The sequence below is a fragment of the Anopheles ziemanni genome, chromosome 2 (assembly GCF_943734765.1).
Source record: "Anopheles ziemanni chromosome 2, idAnoZiCoDA_A2_x.2, whole genome shotgun sequence".
In the NCBI taxonomy this organism is placed as follows: Eukaryota; Metazoa; Arthropoda; class Insecta; order Diptera; family Culicidae; genus Anopheles; species Anopheles ziemanni.
The window spans coordinates 11,960,058-11,982,744 of NC_080705.1; the positions used below are offsets into that span (position 1 = coordinate 11,960,058).

The window sequence follows — 22,687 nt, forward strand, 5'->3', positions numbered from 1 at the left end:
GCGGGAGGAATCCGCGAGGTGCGAATCGGAGGGCAGACCTGCTGCGACAATTGACACGACCAACGAGAGAACCCGGCGTTGACTTCTTGCCGGACAAATGAGTGTCAGCGCTATGCCTATTCGTTTGCAATAAACCAGAACCAATTGACGCGTCCCGCTCCTGTCCCGCGTCCGACTAACCCTTTTCACCTCCGTCCACAACGCCTTCTAGAGTCGCGCCGTGTGTTTCTAGTTGTATGGTTTTCCTTTTTCGCTTCTCAGCTTCAATTTTTCTCGCTCGTTTCGTTTCTTACTTTTCTGCGATAGCAAAAGCCGGTGCTTTTTTAGAAGGGCCGCATCGGGTGCGACAAACTCGACGCCTTTTTGTCGATTCGCACACCGTTCGCGAGTTCGCGATGGCGACGGGGGGCTGCGGGTTCGCCAATGCCCTGTGCGACGCCATGGTCTGGTAAGTTATGCTGTTAGCATATCGCAATGTAAACATGCTGTTGCAATAAACGCAAATGGTATCGGGACGGTGAAACTTGCACCACACCTATCGACATCCCCGATGCACGGTTTACGGGTGGCCTTTGCCGGAGTCGATGGCGTTCAAGCGTGGTGGATCTCTGTTTCCAGGAGGAAATTGAAAATAATGTTAAAACAAGCGAAACTTGTCAAAGACAAGGGTTTGCGATAAAGATTGTTTTGTTTTTCCACTTCCCAATCTTTCCTTCAAAGTTTTGTTTATGAAAAGGTACAGGACGACGATAAAAGTGAAGAGTTGAGTCACCCTAGGAGAAACGTTTGTTTATCAAGTTTTAAGATTAAAAACAAACATAATATTAACACTTGAGAAATTGTGTTTAAATGTTGAGATCAATTTGATTCCAATATAAATTGAGTCTTCCAATTGATCCCTCGACCAAGAATGCTTCATGTTAAATTCTTATGATCGTGTATTTGGAAAAGATTTTTCCTGCAGTAATGTGGGAACATAGGTAAAAGTACCGTACCATAATGCCTCCAGCAAGACGCCATATTTGCATATAAATAAAATGGCACCCGAAGAATTGATTCCATACCATCGTGCGCGGAGTGAACACGTTCTTTTTCACATACACAGTCTGTGCTGTTTGTATTTACTTTTAATCTCGAAATCGTTGCATTTTCGGCGAATGGAAAATGATTAAAATTACAAGGAATGAGCAAGCACAAACAGAATCCAGGGGATCCGGGGGGGGGGGGGGGGGGGGGGGGGGGGCTATGAAGATGACATGAGGCTCTGAGAATCACCAGCGGGATGAACCTAAAACCAATTTGTTTAGCTTTTTCCTGTAATGTGAAATTTCAGTTGCATTAACATTTTCTTTGATTAAATTCAAGGCTATTTTAAGATAATCTGCTGAAAAAGCTTTTAGATCATCTCACCGTTAATATTAGGAAGATTTTCACACGATATCGCAACCTTCTTTCCCTGTAAAAAAACGCTGCCTAAAGCCAACAAAAAAAAAATGAAGCACGAGAGTTTGAAATTTAATTTATCAAAAACAATATTTCATCATCACATGCCAACGTTGGTTGTTACGCCGAAATTAGGCAACCGGGAGATCCTGCTCGTCCTGCGAGCGGCAGGAAGGCAAGCAAAAAATCAAACAGAGACTTTTCCGCTGGCAATCACTCCCGGAAGCGTGGAAAAAATCCCATAACAGATGGGGATTTGTCTGTCTGTCTCTCTGCCCAGTTCGCAAAAAATCATCATAGTTGAAATTCCGCCCGGAGCAGGTGTGGGAAATGCTTGCGCCGGAAAAGTGAACTCGCGGTGGAAAGACGCGACGCGGTTCGCCAACGCAGAGGCGCGTACTATTAAATCTCTCCTGCAAAACTCTCGCGCACATCCAAGCAGCCCGTGGTGGAGGATGGGGTGAGTTTTTTTTGGTTTCGTCCGTCGACAAACTCATCTCCTCACAATTCCCATGGATACCACCATGTGCATGTGTGATGGAAGCGCGAAAACCACGTTTCAACGGGGGGAAAGCTAACAAAAAAAGAGCAAACAATCCCCAAATATTCGCGTCCGTGTCAGCGAGGACGGGTTGAATCCTGCAGCGTGTCCACGCCCGGGAAAAACGAAAAAAGCGTTCAGTATATTTGACAACAGCGAACGATGAAATTTTGGAGCTGCATCCTTCCAGCCGGTTCAATCTGCAGTCGCAAACTGTGTCCTTTTGGGCCGGGAGGCACAGGGAGGTGGGAGACAATTACTGCGAGGAAAATCCCGGCCAGTTTTTTCGTTCGTTTTATTATTTTCCAATGCCCAAAATCCCCGGACGCATGGACATCCAGCTCTGTGAACCACATCCGGACTGCAATGGATCAAGTGTGCCTAAAGTGCCACTCGCCCCAACATTTTGTACTTCTTTACCCTCTATCAGAGCTGTTGATGGAAGGGGACCAACGTCCATCCCTGCCTCCCGACAACCTTCGCCACCGGGATGGACCACGACATTTGTGCGACACTGACGCGAGCGACGACGCGAGCTGGCCCAAAAATTCTCCCCAAAAAGCCCACTGCGTAATTATTTTTTCGTCATTTTTAATTAACTGTAGCATGAACGTTAGCAAAAGAAGCAAAAAAATACATACACACACACAACCGACCCGGGGAGATGATACAATCCGTGGACACGACGAAAAAATCCTCCACCGGATTACAGTTGAAAAATTTATGGATTAAGGCTTTTTTCGGCTTTGTTGAGCTGTCATTTCGATTTTTTGTTAAAATATTTTTTGGTTGGTTTTTTTTTCTGTAAAATAAAAACAGGCCATGGGGGAAAACTTTTCCTTTCCGTCCACCATCGGATTGGAATCGAAACTCGGACCCCGAATCGGAGGAGCTAGAGCGGTGCGGTGGCGCTGGGTATGAATTATGGTTACGATGACAGAGTCAATGTGCGAGGGACGGAAAATTGCCGCGGATCGACCAATTTCAATGAATTACTTTTCCAAAAACATCCGGGTACCGCCGTAAACATAAGGATGTTCGTGCTCATATAATTGACCACACGTAAGATAGGTCGAGCTGGGTTTAAGTACTCTTTGGTCATCACGTTGATTCTCCTAATAAAGTATAGTATTTTATGTACCGACGAAACGTTAAATAAATTCCTTCAAATTCATGGTACTATATGTACGCAAAGACATTGAAGTCAACTATAATAAGAATTCGAAAGTAATTTCTCTTTTAAAATAATATGTTTAAATAATTCCTTTACGTTAATTTAACTGATTCCTTACCCTATTAAACTCTGTTACTACATCATTGCTGCGTAAGTTTCCTGCTCAAACCAATTTTAAACAACCGTCTATGTCGAATCATGTGCAAAAACTCATTTTGTTATCAGCGAATCTGCTCATGACTTCAATAGTAATTGATTGCAATGGCGGAATAACAAATGCGCCGGCGCATTATCGATAACGAAGGTCTTTTTATTTGCAAGAAACAGTATTTGCAATTGTGGTTGAAACGATTCATAACAAACCTTATGACATTTAGAAATGCTGAAAGGTTATGGTATGGGTGTTATTAAAAGTATTGATAAAATAAATGTAGTTTTAAAGTATCGCATTGCGTTGCCAAATTAAAATTTCTGTGAAAGCTTTGTTCGCAATAAAATAATAAATTAGTTGGTTTAAGTGACTTTACATTTTCAGCAACCCAAACCTAATTGCTACGATTGTAAATTTCGATAAATTTTCGAAACAATTTCCATAGCCACACATCGAAACGAAAAGCTTATCACTTTGCACACTTACCGTCGGCTTTTCCTCTCGGCATCACCACCTTGAAAGCACTTGTCGCCGTCGAACCGTTGCTCCCGCCGTTCCCGTTCACCGCCGGATTGTTGGGCGACGTCAGGAGCAAGCTCGGACTCACGGGTCTCATCGAAATGTTGGCCCCACCGTTCAGCGAGCTTCCGGTCGTTTCCCGTTCTCCACCTTTACCGCCGATCAACGCACCACACATGCCGTTGTTATTATTGTTGTTGTGATTGTTACTATTATTGTTGTTGTTGTTGCCACTGGAGCCACCGTTTGCACCGAGACCGGCCGTGCTGACGTTCACGTTAATATTGTTCACCTTAATGTTCACCATCGTTACGCTAAAGTCCAACGGTAACTGCGATTGCATCGAACTGGCTGGCACCGTTGGTTGGTGCGTTTGGGGCACGTCACTTACTTCCATCATTTGGACAGTTGGTCTTAAAATATTATTACACTTCACAACACTGACCTTGCGGAACTGGTTTTTAAATGGCACAAAACTAATTGTTCCATCACTTTAGCAAGAAATAATATTTTAATGATTTAGTTTATTTGCTAGAAGTGGCTTGACAACTCCATTTGCAAACAATTGGTTTTGGCCGACGACTAACGTTTGTTGTTGGTACGAAACAATGGGGGAACGTGACACGGACGTTCCACGTTCTTCGAATCACGCGCGCCTTCCTCGTCAAAGTTCAGTTCGCTACTGGTGGAGCGTTCATTCATGTGGGCTCGGTAAAGATTCAATCATTGCCGCTGATTCAACGGCCAGTGCGGAATGAGTAATGTTGTTGTTCTGATCCGTCGTCTTCCGCTCGAACCCGGCCCCAGGAGGTCCAGCCTCACAAAGACACACACACATACATGAGAGCACTTTTGTCTCGCTTTATCAACCCTCGTGTCGGCAACAAACTCCAACTGTAGAAAGCCTTTCAGCTCCCCAGCTGCACGAAAGCTTCAACCATTCGAGCACTTTTGACTAACCACCAGATTCGCATTCGTCCCGTTCGCTCCAAGGACCTTCCTTGAATCCTCCAAGCACAAACACACACACACAGACCACAAACGAATAAAACATACGACGCAAAGCTTCCGAAAATCCCGCTAGCGAACAAACACGTAATGAAGTGTTATCCGATCGAACGGAGCGCCGGAAATGCACAAGCCCGGCAGCAAAACACACACGCGCGTCCGCCTCGGAACCCTGTCAAGCACTGACAAAATCGAGCACTGATAAGCAACCTTGTAGCCTCAGCAAAACGGGAATCAACAGATTTCCGCCGCCAACGGCCACGCCCTCTTCGCGAAGGGCATCCTTTCCTCCATTTTATTTCTCACAAACACCACCGCAGCGGAACTCTCGCGTGCTCTTTTCCGCCGCCGGTCAAAGGTGGAGTCAGTGTATCAGCTGTCCAATTGTTCATGCATGCATTCATGCTCTCTTTCTCACCAGTAGCATTAGGTGCTCTATTGTCTATTGTCCTTCTCACCCCTTAAATCTCACTACCACAAACACATAAATAGGGGTTGCTGCGAAATCAGATGATTTTGAAAACATCCTTTTTCTTCGATAGGGGTTCAGTAGCGGCTCGTGCGTTGTGGGTTCAAATCCCAATTTCGTGAGGTCCGACAAAACTATGAACCAATGCTACCCTTACTTGAAGCAGATTTATTTATAAATTATCGTCTTAACGAACTCTTTTGCGTTTTAGATGAGGTTTAATTTATAATCTTTTTATTAAACCTTTTCTTGCCAATAACATTATTCATAATAAAACAATAAGGTTTTGTTTGCCATCAAAAATACGCTTCCTACTCTAAATTTAGTAAGTTAATCTTATCCGGTTAAATATATATAGAGTTGCTGAATCAATGAAAACAAACCCATGTGCTATCATTTCTTTCATCGCATCATGAGGATTAGATAACATGGTTTTAAATGGATTTCAAGCATTCCCGGCTTGTAAAGATTCGAACACATGCGTAATAGCTTAGTTTTTACTTATCTCTTGGCGCACAAATGCTGTTATGAAGATTGCCGCTTAACGTTCGTTTATGGCATGACTTGTGCAATATTTTGAACAATTTTAATCAACTGCAATCGAACAGCCGGGACAGTGTAAAGCAATCAACTGCCATCTCTAAAGCCAAAGCGAAACTGATTTGATTGGGCAAGATTGGTGGGTGGCAATGAGTCGCAAAACCTTTGGTTTTTTTTTCCTATGCGGGGCTCGAGAAGGGCCAATAAACCCGCGCCCCTGGCCGGACTGGGATGGCTTTTCAAGATTTCATCACGCGGTTTAAATCCATCCCGTGTGATTAGTTCAAGAAGCAATAGCTTCCCGATAACAGACTGGCTCCAACGCCTTGGCGCTTCGGGCTGATGTCCAGTGATACGAGATTGGGTTTCTTATTATTAGTTTGTTTTTTATTGACCAATCAATTCTCATGCGCCTCGCGATTGTTGTCAAATCACGCTGTGCGCATACGCCCAATGATTTTTTCGGTGAAGTGCAATATAGATAGCGAGCAGGAGATCGTACCAGATACGATGGGTTATGAGGTTTGTTCCGGAGAAACGCTAACAATTGAATTCGGCGAGTGGTCGTAAATACCCTCCGGTGACCTAGACTAATGCAAGGGGTTCGCTTTCTCCCTTCTGACCATGCCAATCATAGAAATAAAAATGACCCTTTGATAAGGCTTTATTGGAAATAAACTCAATGCCAAATTAGGGATAGAAGAAGAATGTAACATGTTATGTAACCTGTTTGGCTACAGGTTTACAGGTTTGTGTGTGGTTTGTTTGTTTGTAGCTAACATAAAGTGATATTTTAGAAACACTTATTTGTTTTTTTTTCATTTTATCTTCTTATCAAATAGTTTTAATGTCCAGAAAGATTCGATTTTATTTTAATTTGTTTTTATTATAATCATGTTTATAAAGCAATGTGTCAGCTCTAGGAGATTTAGTCTATATCTATAAAATTCTAGCTTACTTATATAATTCTAGTGTCTTATTGCACGATGGGCGCAAATTCACGATCATTCTATGTATCATTTTTATCACTTTATAATTTATATTCTCGCCTCACTTTTCACTCTCATTAACAGCCTCATTGTCATCAGTATTGAAATGGAAGGCGATTTAAAAAAAAGAAAAACAAAAAGCTGTAAAATGAAAACTAAAAACATATTCTATATACTAATTTTGAAATGCTTTAATTTATTTTCTTTAAAAAAAACACAAACCCTGCGCTACCATAAATCATAGTTTACAGTATCACCATCGATGCTTCTCCTTTGAAATCTAATATCATAAAAAAGAGGCTAATTGAATTGGCTTCCAATCGGCGTCCGCTTGATGCACCGCCTCCGAGACAGTGATCGGTAGCTCATCATTGACTATCGATCAAACTCTCAGGACCCCTACCCGATCCCCCCTGGATCTCCCACCTTCAAGGGGCCTCCGCCCTCGTCCACGAAGTGGTATGTGCTTGTGTGAAAAATCTTCACACAATCAACCACCACCGTTTTCACATTTCGCAAGCGGCCGGATTTTGCAAATGCTGTGCAAAAATTTTTCTGCGCTATATTAAATTTCAGCCCAATCAATCACTCAACGCTGACAACAAAGCGGTCTTGTGGTGGTTCTTCCGGACCCCGCTTGTGGTGCGCTTGTCGCCTTTTCCTTCGGCCAAACCCACGAGCGTTCGCGGACCACATGTGTCCACCATGTGATCGAAGAAAAAGGCAAAATTTATTTTAAATAAAACTACCGCGAAAGGAACGGCTTCAGCGGCGGGGAAGACCGCAAGCAATGTGATTGAAGTTCCTTGGTGCTCATGCGAAACGGGGTCTCCCACCAGCAGACAAATGGCTAACAAGTGTGTTGGCAAGTGTGTCGCAGCAAAAGGCACCCCTTCCGCAGCCGAATCTGGCCGGAGTAATTTCGCGCTATTATCGGCTTTGCTTTCCGCTAGCGCCAGCGGTAGCATATTGGAACCTTGTAATTTAGGCCTGTCCCGAGCAACGCAACCGCAAGCGAGCGCGATTTAATCCTTTATCTTATCGCGCCGGTAGCATCACGCCGAAAACCCCTACAGCTGGCATCGCAACCGCCCATCTTTCGGTGGCCTAATTTTGGTCTATTCTTTGCAGGCCCGCTAAAATGCATCCCTCGATATCGAAGACCGGAAAGGGGTTGGGCGCAAGGCCGGTGTTTGTAATCACTCCCTGGTTGATGCCTGTTGTATGGATATTTCCCCCTTTTCTTTTTCGTCACTCGAACGATCCAATCCTTTTGATGAAAAATCTGTCCTCTGCCGTTTGTACGCTAATTATAGTGTATCCGGATGTAAACATGTTTTCGATTTCCATCTAATTATCCATCGAAATGAGAGGAAATTGTATTGGAAAGGAAGGAAACCCCGTGTTGCTACCGAGTTCCTTCTAATGATCCCGCATACCGAAGACAGGCCGAAGGAAGGATCGTAAAGACCACCAGCGCCTTTCGATTCGGCGACACGATCGATGTGTTGATGAGTTGATGTCTTGTTTACTTTTTATTGAGTATTCATTTAAAAAGGCATAACTCACTAATTAGACGTGACCAAATATTGTCGTAAAATGTCCGCATGGTACCGAAACGCTGGCGGTAGTCACCCACGGGTTTTATTAAGCAGGGGCCTCGGTTCCAATTGAAGGAAAACCCGCTGGAACCTAGGGTACACCATATGCACCACTATTTCTTCGGTGATCAATTGATAAGTTGCTGTCGTTCGGGCGTTTGTGAAGCGAAGAAAGACGAGCGGCAGCGAATAGATTAACCGGTGACCGCGGAACACTCACTCGAGACCGGATCGGAACCAATCGATGCCAATCCCGCAGGAGTGGATCTGCGCCACGGTGCGCCACGTGACATACGACTTTTTTACGACTCTTTTTTTATGGACATCCGGCATGGAGGAGTAAAGTCTCACGCCTGGACGCACCACTATTCTGTCGCTAATGGGAAGCGTTTGGCTAGGGGTCGCATAAGTTAAGACATAATTTGTTTGCCAACGAAGGGAGCGTTCGTGGGTAGAAGGAAGTTGACATAAATCATACGGAAATAAGTACAACACGCTCCTGATTACGGCTGCACCGATGTTTTGCTTGTTTAACATTTATGTTCCATTTGAATTTGTATTCAAATTGTTGGTAATGTATCGGATTTGAATGCCACAGACCACTTGAATGGTTTTTCAAATAATGTCATGATTTAAACATGAAAAGTCGTAGGTTTTCAGCAAACAGTTTCACGAACAAGTAAAACAATTCATTCTTACTTCTGTATTAACCTGCAGTTGATTGGATGCAATCGATAGATACATTCTAATTGGGGCTTTAGTCAGGAGAGACATCAAGTAGATTATCCAAAATTTAAAAAATAAATAGTAATATCAATGACTTTCACAAACAAATTCTGTGGTGTTGGTTTTTCATGCAAAACTTATTTTATTTCATGTACGAGTAATAATTTCTCAAGCTATTTTATCGATTTTTGTATTCTAATAACTTTGTCAAATTACTTTATTCAATTTACTTTAAAACCTCTTCAGTTTCCATGTCTTTACCATGACACACGTTTTCTTCAATTACGTGAGTCCTGAAAACAGGATAGCTGAGAGGAAAACGAACACGGATGTTGATTGAAAAACCCATGTAAAATTTTAAACTTCGACATGCTACTTCAAGGCTGCTGTGAGAAAAGAAAACCACAAAGATATGTTTTCCCTGTCCCGAGATTTGCTGGGAAATTGAAGTTTGAAACATTCATTAAGACCACGTTCATGCTCTTCTCCCCCGTTTCGGTTGGTGTTTGTTTCTCTCTTCCCAACGCGCTGGTCATTTTCTCGAACGCAAGAGTTTCAATTGAATAATTACGCTTAATTGCTCGAAAAGAAATCATCGCACCCTGCTTTCGGTATTGATTAATTAAAAGCGCTACAGCGCTACCACAATGGTTACACTTTGTCTGGTCTGCGCGATGAACCCTTGGGAGTATCTTCGCAACGGAATCGGCTTCCTCACACCAGAACCCCAAGGCACCCAACATGATGTGGAACCTCGGAGAGATTTCCTACGACGTTGACGGAAAGTGTTGTCTGCTAAAAAACATAAAAAGAGTACGACGAGAACCAATGAAGCCCTCCACCCTCATATCGTGGTGCGATCTGTCGTCCTCTGGTGCTCGGATCCTTTGCGTTTCAAGGGCTCACCACCGTACGGAATCTAGGGAGATCAATTAAAACCGATAGGATGATGATACGTTGTTCACATGATGTTGATATTTCTGGTTGTTTTTCTTGGCTTTGTCTCATCGCGAGCCTTTGTTTCACTCATGCCCTCATTTATGTTCTCCCCGAACCCTGGTGTGCCTTGCCCGAACTGACCTAAACTAACGCTCAAACGCGGGGATTGCGGTAGTTGGTATGGCCACAAAAACACAACCGTCTTGAAACATCTTGATTTGCCCTCGCGACTGATGCAATCCGGTATCTGTTCCAGTCCACCCCTCCCGAGCACTCCGATCTCCCTCCCTCGGCTCGCTCTCCGGGGGTTGCATGCGAGTTTAATCAGGGTGTTATAAAATAACATTTACAGAAAATTTCTTTTTAATTCGAATTTACTGCCATGTCATGTGGACCGATGCGGGCTGGCCGGATCATGGTGACTGTCTTCGGGGCCACCCTTGGGGCGCTTGTGTGAGTGAATCGTACGGTTTGCTGCCGGAATCAGACGGTTCGACATTTCTGCAGCAAATGCAACTGCATGACGTTAGGGTCAATGGCACAGACGGGGTGCAGGTAGCAATAAAAAGTAACACAAATTGCAATAGAAACCTCATTTGATGGTTAATACAAGGAAGATTTAATGTTTTAATACAAGGAACATAAGGAAGTTTAAGAAGAGTTCAAAGATTGCAAAACCACTTTTCTAAAAACTCTTCTTTTGAAACCATAGAAGTAGAAATTGTTAAATTGATTGTTGTTTTAAATAATTTCTTAGATTAAGCATGAGCCTTAAGATTTCAAACAACGAAGGTATTGGTCTAAGGATTATTAAATATAGTATGCTTTAATTTCAGTCGACAGCCAATTTGATGGCAACAGATCCACAATATAAATATTAACTTACAGAACCATCCCAAACCTCCTAATAATTCTAACCATTCCACCACAGGGCAATGCAACACTCCCACAACAATATCGCACCAATGAAAATAAAAACCAGCGGAAAAAAAACAACCCCCAGCCCCCATCATCAATCTTTATTAATTGATCGTGAATTAACTGTGGCTAAAAGCAACAGGGTCACGGTGGAAATCTTTCGCCTCGGACTCGTTTCGGCGAACGACCCAGGCCCGGCGGTTCCACCCGCACCCGATCCGTGGTCCACGGCCGACCCTTCTAGAGTTCCCCTGCTTTAGAAACAATTGTATAATCGTGGCGGACGATTGCGGCTTTAAAAGAAATTAGCTTTACCCAACTCGATTAAATCGATCACGCAACCGGCGGTCAACACAAACCTCCTCCGTGGGTCGTGCGTGGGCGATAAAGGACCCCTTGGGAACCACTTGCCGTGGAAAACCGGTCATCGATCAATCCGTTGTTGATTTATTTTCCATTTTCCACAACTTCAAACTCGCCCGCACGCGCAGGGAGTGGATGTTTTAAAAACCCACGACGGTTTGATCGAGCTGAAAGTTGGGCGGAAAATGTTGATCTTCCAATTGTCAACATATGCTAGACAGAGGACAACACCAAACGTTGGCGTAGGAGAGAATAAATCGTGGATCCATTAGCGCGGTGCCAAAGATCACTGGCTTCAATCTAAATTTCAATTAGCTGCAACTAAGATTACAAACAGTTTTTCGTATCTCGCGGGGTGTCTCTTGCCGTGGCCGTACGAGAAAAGCGTGCGAGAATGTTCCGCCCAGTCGGCGGAATCGGAATCAAGTCGCCGAACGGTGATGACAGTGACGAAAGGGCGACGCTTCGCCCATCGATGAGCTCATCGGGGAGGGAACCCACACACACATACACGGGTTGATGGACAACGCTTGGATCCCGGCCCCGGATCAGAGTCCCCAAGGTCTGTGCGAATCGGAGCGGAAGCTTTCGAAATAAATCTCAATTGGTGGCGTTGTATTTCACGCTTTAGGAGAAAAAAAAACACGCACACAAAGTCGAACAGAAAAACCAGTTGGTTCTCATGCTCCCAAAGCATCAGAAACTACCCTTCTGTGCCGCTGGTCACAACCCCCGTCTGTCGTGGATCGGTTACGCATCCCTCCCCCGAAACCGGACTCCACTATTTGACGACGCATTCGAAGTGAAAACAATTAAAACAACCAATTAATCAATTTAGCAAATGAATCAAAATTAGTCGCCTGTGAATCAGTGGAGCCTTCCCGTACTGTGCGGAGGTTGTTTTTTTTTCTCTGTCGTCGATTGAGGAGACACCAATTCGACGAGCAACATCACAATCCTAGTGTCGGGCTGAACACACAACACAACAACGACCGAAGCCGTTCACGCGATCAAGCGGACACAAACACACAGCCCGAGCATTAATCAGGGGGTATCATAAATTTTGCGCACATTTTCATCGCTACCGCCTGCGACTGCGACCGACTGCGAGCATGAGCCAGCATCGATGCGGTGCAGATGCAACCAAATGTTGCGTCCAACGCCTTCAAACGGCGTGTGAAAACTTTCTCACGCCTTTCGGCTGCCCCGGGGTCGCGGCCGGGGTCGGGTCGAAGGATTGGCATGCGCAAGGGAAAAAGAAAACGAAAATGCCACTGCAGGGTAACGGATCGAATCAGTTGCCTCATCGGCTTTTGAGTCATCGAACAACGGCTGAGTAATACTGGCGTGACGAAAAGGCGGTTGGTGATCGGTGTTTATTTCATGAAATTTTGATTAATTTAGGGAAAGGGTTGCAAAGGTATGCGTTTCGAGAACAATCGTCATAAATGTTTTGAGACGAAGGACCAAAACATTAACCTTTATTAACATTACCCTCTATAAATTCGATCAACGGTTCTGTTTTCTTGAAAGACTAAATTATACGGATCTATTCGTTTAATTAAATGTATTATATTGTTCTAATATCTTCAAATATGATAATATTGTTCTATTGTCTTAAGAAATATCCAACTTCTCAAGTTGAGTTTAGAAAAACGCTCACAGTGTTACTTTTTCAGCTTCAAATTACCTTTAAAACTAGCTCTGAAATTACTAAAGTTATGAGTTATATTGTCTAGAAAATATTTTAATTTTACATTATGACACAAACCAAATGATTGACCAGATGATAAGTACGTTTTAAGAATTGGTTTATTACAAGTTTTTTTACCTGCTCTATTTTAACGAAACAACATATGCAATCAAAAGTATTACATTCTAGGAAGGTTGAATACAGGAATATTTTTTTCTTCTCCATATTTTGCCCCCTGTTTTTAATTCTTTCATTTATCTGATCTTCTTTTTGAAACTTTAGCTTCAAATGAATCGATCCTAAACCATTATTCAGGAAGGTGTCATACATTAACAATTGTTTATTTTCTGGGTAGCCATTTTCATTGATCAAATTAAAAATACCAAAATCATATTCAAACCATAATAACCACATTTTCAACAGCGTACAAAGCTGGTAAAGTATGATCTCTAATAAAGAACACAAACGAAAAGGAATAACACTGTTCAAGTATCAACCTTAAACAAAATTTCCCAAATCAAACATAATGAATCCAAGAAACATACTACACTGCTGTAAAGCAGACTAAATTCGACATGGCATGAAATAAACACCAATACACCGAAAGTCCCCCCCCCCCACCCACAAGTGCGATTTCATGTTCCTTTGGCGCCATTCTAATTGAGCCTTTGGACAAAACTCATCATCGCGATCATCATCTTCATCAGCCTTGGTTTCCTTCGCCGGGCGTGTGATTGGATTGCTCATCGAGAGCATGGATTGCTCAAGAGATTGAATTAATCTCGCTTCCCTACCAATTTAGGACGGGGCCCTTTGGATGTCCGACCCTGGGTCCGGGCGATTTTTGGGGGTTATGGAGCTTCCATCTTGACGTTTAAATGAAGGCGGGTGGAAAGGAAAGTGGAGCCCCAAGAGCTGCTCGGAACAGACTACTGTCAAAGTTCACGTTCAAGAGCGCAGCTTCGAACGGCCGAGCGGACGGCACAGTTTCCAAGAAAATTGGTACCATTTAGCATGGGCCCCAAAGCAAGCCAAACGAACCAAGGGCCGGAGATTCTATAATTCTTCATTACGCCGTCAGCCGTTGCCCACTTCTGCCGGGGAGGTCGGTTTTCAGTGTGGGTGGGTTGGGAGTGATTCAGTTTGGATTTCTTCGGTCCCATCCTAAAGCAAACTACCGAGATCTTGCACGGCCGGGGCACTTCCGCTGCGGATCGAGACCGAGTCCATTACTGGTGACGAAGAAATCGAGTCAAAGTCAAAGTAGCGCTTGTGGGCACTACATTTACATTTCAAAGAATTCATCTCGAATCCCTTTCTCCCACCACCACCGGGATGGAAGAGGGTTGAGGAAGGATTGCTGTAACCCGTTTACCATTTCATTACCAACCCTCCCTCCCTCGCCGACGTCCTCAATCGAGAAGGAAAATCATCGGGGCTTTTTGCTGAAACTGCGGTGAAAAGAACAAAGAATCGAATCTCGGGATCGAGTGCGAGCGAAAGTAAAATAACTTGGGAACTATAATTTAAATAAGTTTTTCCAACCCTGCTCGTTCTCACGCCGAGCCGGGTTTTTGCTTAACCTCAACGCTGCCAACACTGGAAAAAGTTGCCAAAGGCAACTGGGAAAGAACCGACCGGAGAAAAACGGGGTGCCCGAACCTCCTGAACGATGGCAGACAAAGAAAACCCGGCATTTTCCCGCCAGGCACTCGGACGGGTTGCTACATCTGAAGCGCAACGAGAAAGTGCTTCTTAGATAAATAAATAACCGTACGCAAAACCTGACGATCCTTGGAACAACGAACCCCCTCAGGGGGCCAGTGAAATTGTGACAAACCTTCAGTTCCACCACTTCGGCGTCGGCACTTTCCACAAAAGGCCCGCTCCGGAGCGGGGCCGAAGCAAATTGATTGATTTTTGATTTTCTCATCCAGTGCGTACCTCGGCTGCAACATCAGATTGGACAACATTTTTGAATGGATTTATGTGCTTCCGAGGGCACGGGCGGCCCGTCATAACTCTTCGTGCTCGTTAGTTGGTCATATTTCACGCCATTTGAGGGCCAATTTGATGTGTAGCTTGTATTTTTTTGAATGAACGTCGAAAGGGAATGACAGGAAAAAAAGAAGAGACACATAGTACGTATGGAAATTGTGTTGCTTTCGCGATAATTCCCTTGCCTGCGAACTGCGCACTAGCCTCCCAGCACCAATGTCACGGGGTCACGACATGTCTTGTGGCCCCGGCGACCACGACCACGACGTCGGGGGCAACCCCTTTTCACGCCCCATTAAAGTGTGGCTCGATGTCCATTTAATTATTCATGGATTTAATCAAAGATAGGAATCTTTCCGTTCCGTCCGCGCGCGTCAAGGGACACCGGAGGGAAAAGGATTCGTATCGGGTCGTATTGCATACGAAACCTGCAATTAGAGCGTATGGGGGTCATAGGGTGAGCTGGTTGCCTTTGGTCGAATGTTCGACTTGGTCGGGCTGATAGCAACACATTATGCACCTCATCATATTAATTAAATACTAATTCTCTTGCTGTTAGCGTGATACGACTATGACATAAATCAACGCAAAAAATCCATTAGATAATCACGTATCGATGTGGACGTTTTGTGCGCCACTGGTCTGGCCGGGACCTTTTGGCTGAATGTCGTGTGATGTGATTTTCGACTAACCGGGTGACTCTTTCCAGCACACACGCCAATTATATCAAACATACTAAAAGAATAAATAATACGTATATATAACAATATGTAACAAACAACATTTATGTTAACTATAAACAAACGAGATGTTGAAGCAACATATTTATTTTAGCGCATAGTTGAAGGGGATTGAACCACATTCCAAAAGTTACAGTTGAAACACCAAACAATTTCCTCATTTTTGCATATTACAACACAATAAATTTCACCGACCGTTTCGCAGTGTATTTCATAATAAAATTTGTAACAAGACATAAATTGTAATTGATGTGAATCAAGATGGTTGTGCTTTTAAATTTCTAAATATTTTAAGAACTAAGAAGCTGTTTTTAATAATTTTTAATTATTTTTATCTACAAAAGATGATTAAATATTCGCCGTAATAAATATGGAAAAGCATCTTTAAACACTGAAAAAATGCCTCTTTAAAGATTTTAAGAGACATGAATCTACTAAAAATAACATTCAACAAAATTAAAGTAATTTATACTTGAGCAAAAACGTAAAATTGATATGATATGGCCCATCAAAAGAAGCAAGCGTGACATTTTTGGCGCCTTTAATATTTTAAAGATTTTTTAATCTTTACCATGCAACAAAAGAGTCTCTCACGGGGGTTCGTTTCATCGAATAACGCCACCAATTCATTAATCTCTATTTCGCGTCAAACGTTGCGATGAGATAGGCGCGCATCGGCGTCCCCTTGATCCATTCCGCGGGCAACTGGGCGGAATTCGCTCAAATGAAACCGGTCAGTTAATTATCAACATCCGCTCGCGAGGTCACCCAACCGTATCAACATCGTGCTTCAATCAATTGCTGAATCAAACTGTGACTGCTGACCGGGTTTTCGCTTGCGGTATGGTGCATAACCATGCACAAACCAAAGAATGATACGATGCTCGGTAAATGACGTAAGAGATATTAAATCATTTGTACTTGCTAGAGTTTCATTTTTTCCAAATTGAAGTGTTTATCCTTAAGATCAATGTGTTAAGACACTATCCATTGGGCAACTTTTGAGACGGTTTCAAATAAATCTCCAATTTGTCAATCCACTCGTCTTTGAACAAGATGTAACGAAAACATATATTCACTCTTAAGCGGAAGGGACAAAAAGGTCACAAAACAAGTTGACATTAACCGCAATGCAAAAACAATGATTCCAGGTTAAAATAAACTCTGCAACAAGAGCGAAACCCATTCAATCCACCAATCGTCATGCCATCTCCGGTTGGTAGGTCCCTCGAGGGTATTTTTAAGTACGTCGTGGCTTACGGACGGATCGTGTGCACAAATCGCGTGACAATTTTCCTTCATCTGCCAAACACAGTCGGACGAAAACCACCTTCGACCGTGTGTGTGTGTCACCTGAGCTGAGATAATATCAATAAATTTGTCTTCCCCCACTCGTGAGGCTCCTGCGAAAATACTCCTAATCCGGAATTCTGATATCGGCTACCGACGTCACGGATGGACGTCCCATTTCGCACCGGGTCGCTGACGGACTTTATGCGTCCAGGGAGACAAATAAGCGGTACGCTCGAGCGAGCTCCAAGAAATCCACCAACGAGGACCACAAATGGGATTTGACAGGTTCAAGAGACCCGTTAGTAAACACGGTCCACGATGGTAAAAATCGAACAAATTTTGATGTTATTTTATTACTGCAGTTATGGTGTTTTGTTTTTATTTTCGCCCCCCCCCCCCTTCCCTTTCCCTAACGGGTTACTAGCGATTTTTATTTCGATCCCACCGTGGCCACCATTTGACATTCGACAGCGATTACGAACTCCACCTGCTCCGTCCTCCCCGACCCGACGCCGGGGAAGGAACACGACGGACGCGGAGGTGATTTTTCACCAACATGCCAAAAACCCGCCCGCTCGAATTGAATGGCTTTTTGAGGTTTTCATAGGGCGGTCACGGGCGTGCCAACGGTTACCGGTCAATATGTTTTGGTGTGTAATCCTCTCCGATTGTAACCGATTCCGAACCCGAACCGCCCGCGTTTCCCGAATCAATAAGCGCCAAAAACGGTGCGGGGGAAAGCGTCCGGGCGGTTCGCAGCGGATTGATATTAGAGATCGCAATCCCTAAGGTGCCATTTGTATTCCGGAGCAAGTCCGGGAGTCGCTAATGCAGTGGCAAATAACGACATATAAACGCACCCACTCTCCCAGCAGCAGCACCGACGCCCGAGAAGAAAAGAAAAAGGATGTCCTTTCGGAGGCTGGGGGACCGATACCGGAGGGAAGGGGTTCACACAGCGACCAAAAACCTGTCGCAATATCTAAATGTTGCTATTTGATATAACTTTATCGACTGGTTTTCGGTCGCGTCCCTCCCTCGGCCCCGGGAATTCACCGGAGTTTGGGTGCGGACAGGTTGTATAAACATTAACAATTTGACTGAATTGTAAATAAGATCAGCAACGAGTGAATTGAGATGACCGGGCAAATGGCGACTGTCACGTGCAGGAAAGGTTCGAGAAGCCGAGACACATTCCGGTCAATCCGGTGGCGAAGGGATTTTCCGGATCGATCGAGCAATGGACGACGGTTCTCTTCCCTCCCGAGGGCTCTTTCCCAGACAGAGCAGAAGAGAATCGATGCACTTCCCACCCCTCACCAACACAGGGAGTAAAAAAAAAAGGCTGAAAGCGTCCGGACATTAGAACTGGAACGGAAGCAGGAAATTAAATGGCGAATGGGATCGATTAACTTTTATTAGGAAATGATCAAACTGTTTACGGGAATTTATCGGCCCCCGGTCGCTTGATGCCATCGGGATCGGGAGTTGGCGAGTGCCGGCGTCTGATGTGGCTGACGATTTTGCTTTTGCATTTTTAATCCGTCCGGGAACCGCAAACGATTGATTGCAGGAAATGGATACACAATCGCCCACGAGGGAAGGGAGTTTTGCTACAATGGATGGTTTACCACCATGTCACATGTTAGTGTTTCATAAATTTTTATCTGAACACAATAAATTTGCACGGTTTTTTCATGTTCAAAATGGTTTCAAAAACCATTCTGCTAAGAATTTCTACATTTTCAACAATTCTACAAAGAATGAATGTGTGAAAAAATATCGTTTATCTCTTAATGTGCATTATACTTTGTTCATATTAATTATTATTAAACCATACTTTTTTATTCTCACTAATGTTTATACACAAGTTTGAATGCGGGTTATTCCTTTTTCTGATAAGATTTATATTAGGTAATTGCTTCTTTTATTGTTATAATTTTTCAAGTATGAGATTCAACCGTAATGTATTGGATAAACTAAGCAGTTGGATTCTTAACAACGTCCTTTCGTTGAAAAATTATACAGTACTATAAAGATTTCGCAGATAATATGAGAAAAACATTTTCTTGTAGGTTTCTGATGATTTGTAAAGCTTAACTAAGATAAAAATAAAACGAGTTTAGTGTGACATTGATGAATTTGGTTAAATAGCCGTATTTCTCTGAAAAGATCTACACGATCTTTAGCGTTGCTCATAGCAATGTTAGTGAAACACGAATATCCTAATTTAACAGGAAGGAAAGGTGTTTTAATTGATTCCTAGAATGAACATGAATTGTGAACTGTTGGAAAAGAATCTATAAAAATAACCCTGCATCAGATTAGTTAGAAAATTGGATCACCTTTTGTTTATAGTAGCAAGTTATTTGTAATTTTGTGATCTACATTAAAATTACTTCATTACTTAGGCAGTCACTAATGTTCGATGTAGCTTGTGGCTAAAACAACATGACACAGCGAAAACCGGAAGTATCGTGTATCCTAATGATCTTCTTGCCATTATAAAAGACGAACCGGCGCGTCCACCAATGCGCTGACCAATATAAATGCAAACATTTGCATTCGCGCAATTATATCAATGCATTTCCATGTGCTCCATTCGCATCGGACGGTGCGTTAACATTGCTCCCCGGCCAAACCGGAAGGCTCATTTCGCTGGCCATCGCGGGCATCGGTGGCATCGGTGGTGGGAAACTAATTTTAATTAACTATTCCATCAGTAAACATGACCACCATGGCCGCGGATAGAGCCGATGTTCCGTGTCCGTTGGAGTACCGGGCCAGCGAAGCCGCCTCGCTCGTAGTGCATTAAAAATGGACTGAATGATCAATTTTAATTATTCATCGATATGAGCGCGGACAAATAGTGGCCACGGGCGTCGATTCCGATGGTCCGTCCGTCCTCCTTCGACAAATAGCGGTGTGTCGGTGATACAAGAGCCGGACACACCATGCATGGCGCATGTATATTGCCTCGCCGCGCGATATGGAGAATGTTTTAATTTGTGGTCATAATGAAACAACCCACTCCCGGTCTCTTCGCTTCCCCTTTTCGATCGATAGTTCCGGAAGGATCTACCGTTCGATAATTTCCGATTGCCATCAGCGATTGTTTTTCCAGCGGTGCGTCCCAAAGCCAACTCAAACATCGTCCCAAGAACGGAGGAAAGTGGGGAGCGGGGTGGACGCCGTATTTGCATAATAAATAACACACTTCCAGGGTGCGTGGAGTAGCGCTGGGCTCTAAATTAGTCAGCTCCGGGGCGACGCCGCGGACGGAAACGGCCAACGGTCGGTCGTTGGAACCGGCGAACGAAAGTCCTCCGGGAGTGTTGGACGCAAAATAAGCTAATGTGGGCAAAACAAGCGAAAAATCGGAACCAATTTCCATTTTTCCAACCCCCAGTGGGCAGAAGATCAGTTCGGGTTGCGGATTGGAACTCGACCTCGACGAGGGTGATGGTGTTCGCGTTGGCAAAGGCACCGACCAGCAGTTCGCAAGGGGGCAACCTATCATCATTCGATCGTAATCGGAGCAAATCAGGGAGTGGCCCAACCCCTGAATGACGCTATCGTTAACGAGGAGTTTTTTTTTCCCTCCCTCGATGGGCCGCGAAGAACATTTTCCAACCGGACCTCGGTGCAATCATCAAGAATAACGACGTTATAATCAGTAATTTAGTAATGAATAACCCTTTCTGCGTTTCTTTCTGTTTGGAGGGTTTCCTTTTTCCCTTTCCATCGGTCCGGCGTCGTCCGGAAAAACTAACCGAGGCCGCGATGGTAAGTCACATAAAATACGGGATTGGCTACGCTTCCTCGGGCGGGGAGAAATCCTACGGACAGTAAAGGAAATGACCGTTTGGTGCCCACTAAAGCCCTTGTTGGCCGTGGTTGGTGCTGGCGCTCGAGGGCTGATTTACATGACGCAGGAATGTTGAGTCAATAACACTCGAGCTCGTGCTTGGCTTGGTACGTAATTGTGTCAACAACAGCTAGCAATAGGAGGGCTTTATATGGATATTTTTAGAAACGTTTCAAACGTTAGAAAACGTTTCAAAAACTGAATGTTGGAAGCAGAACATAGAAGCAAATCTTACCTGAAGAAAACAATACCCGGTTCATTATTTCATTAAGATTCCAAAAGAATTCATGAAGAGGTTTTGAATTAAATCTAAATTTATATCAATATGAAATGGTGAAGATAGAATTGTTTTTGTTTGAACGCAGACACTGCCTTTTTTAATGTGCAATTCTTTAATTATTAAAGAATCGGATAATAATTTTCAAAAGCTAGATCAATTTGATCCAAACTAAAATATTTAAATTCAGGATATTTAGCGTAACGTTGGAAAAGCGTTAAAAAAATTTAAGCTCTTAATGTGAACATCTAATTTGACTGAATATAAATTTATTCCCCTCAATACTGACTGAAGTTATTGGAATAATTTGCTCAAACACTAATGTTTCATGTTAAACTATTTTATTTTATGATGAAATTTATGAGTTAGTAGAAAGTACTAAAATCAATACTTTTGCGTTACGTGAATTCATCAATGTTGGTATTGGTTTGTGTCCCATGTTACATAAAGATAATAAACCATAAAAAAACAAAAAAAAACCTACACATCGTTAGAAGAATCGAATGAGAAAAAAAGAGTTTGCTGCTCAACATCGATAAGAAAAATGGATTTTCGTTGATTCAATTGAACCAACTTTCTGAACGAAGATCATCGAATGGTGACAATGGAAGCAAATCGTTTCCTTTAACGCTACTACCGGATTCCATTTCGCATCGATCGGTTTCTCCGGGGGTGTTTTTTACATCATTTCTTTCCAATATTGAGAATTCCTGGTTGTTTTTCTTTTTTAAGTTGTTTTTTTTTCACATCCGTCCTTCGACTTGTGCTTTATTCGTGTCGTTTAGCATATTCTACACACGTGATTTGAATAAGGATATTTTTCACTGCGTATCGCGCTGTTGCCTTTAGAGGGAGCTTCATTTTTCTACCAGCTTTTTTCTATCTTTTGTTCTATTGGGTTTTTTCTCCATTACTGTCCTTCCACCCGCCGTTGACAAGCGGCCCGTGCTTTAGGAAGCTGCCCGGGAAATCCTTGGCGTCTCGCTTGTCAACCCGAGATCCTCTCTGCTTTACGCGCAGTCACTGGGAAATGATTTACAACCCCTTTCCGAACACGAATGAGTCGACTGGCGAAGATGGTCGTTCGATCGGTGCACCAGTTGAGAAAACGAAAGCCAGCGAAGGAAGATGTCGAAGAGGTGTCCAAAGAAGGTGGGAGAAAAGGAGAAAAAAACATTTTTCAAATATTTCCCAACTTGTCAATTAAATCCAATATTGCCAAAATCTTTGATTTATGGCCAGCTTGGTACGTTCTTTTTCGGGCGGTGACTTATCGCTAACGGCTAACGGCGATGTGATGATGAACTACCACGTGACCGACCACGTGGAAGACGACGAATGTGGACCAAAGGCGACGGGCAGAATCGGCTTTGGGTGGGATGGGTTGTAATTTTATTAAATTTTTCACCAACCCACCACCCCAACCCGTCCGTTCGG

At 43.5% G+C, this 22,687-nt stretch overlaps 1 protein-coding gene across 1 annotated transcript in view; it reads right to left on the bottom strand.

Annotated features, from left to right (window-relative positions):
- Window positions 1-4,228, bottom strand: part of LOC131281364 (transcription factor mef2A) — a 45,720-nt gene extending 41,492 nt beyond the window's left edge. Inside the window, exon 1 of the mRNA XM_058310691.1 lies at window positions 3,796-4,228. Within this exon, the coding sequence (XP_058166674.1) occupies window positions 3,796-4,228 (433 nt within the window). The remainder of the gene's footprint in view (window positions 1-3,795) is intronic.
- Window positions 4,229-22,687: the final 18,459 nt, after the last annotated feature.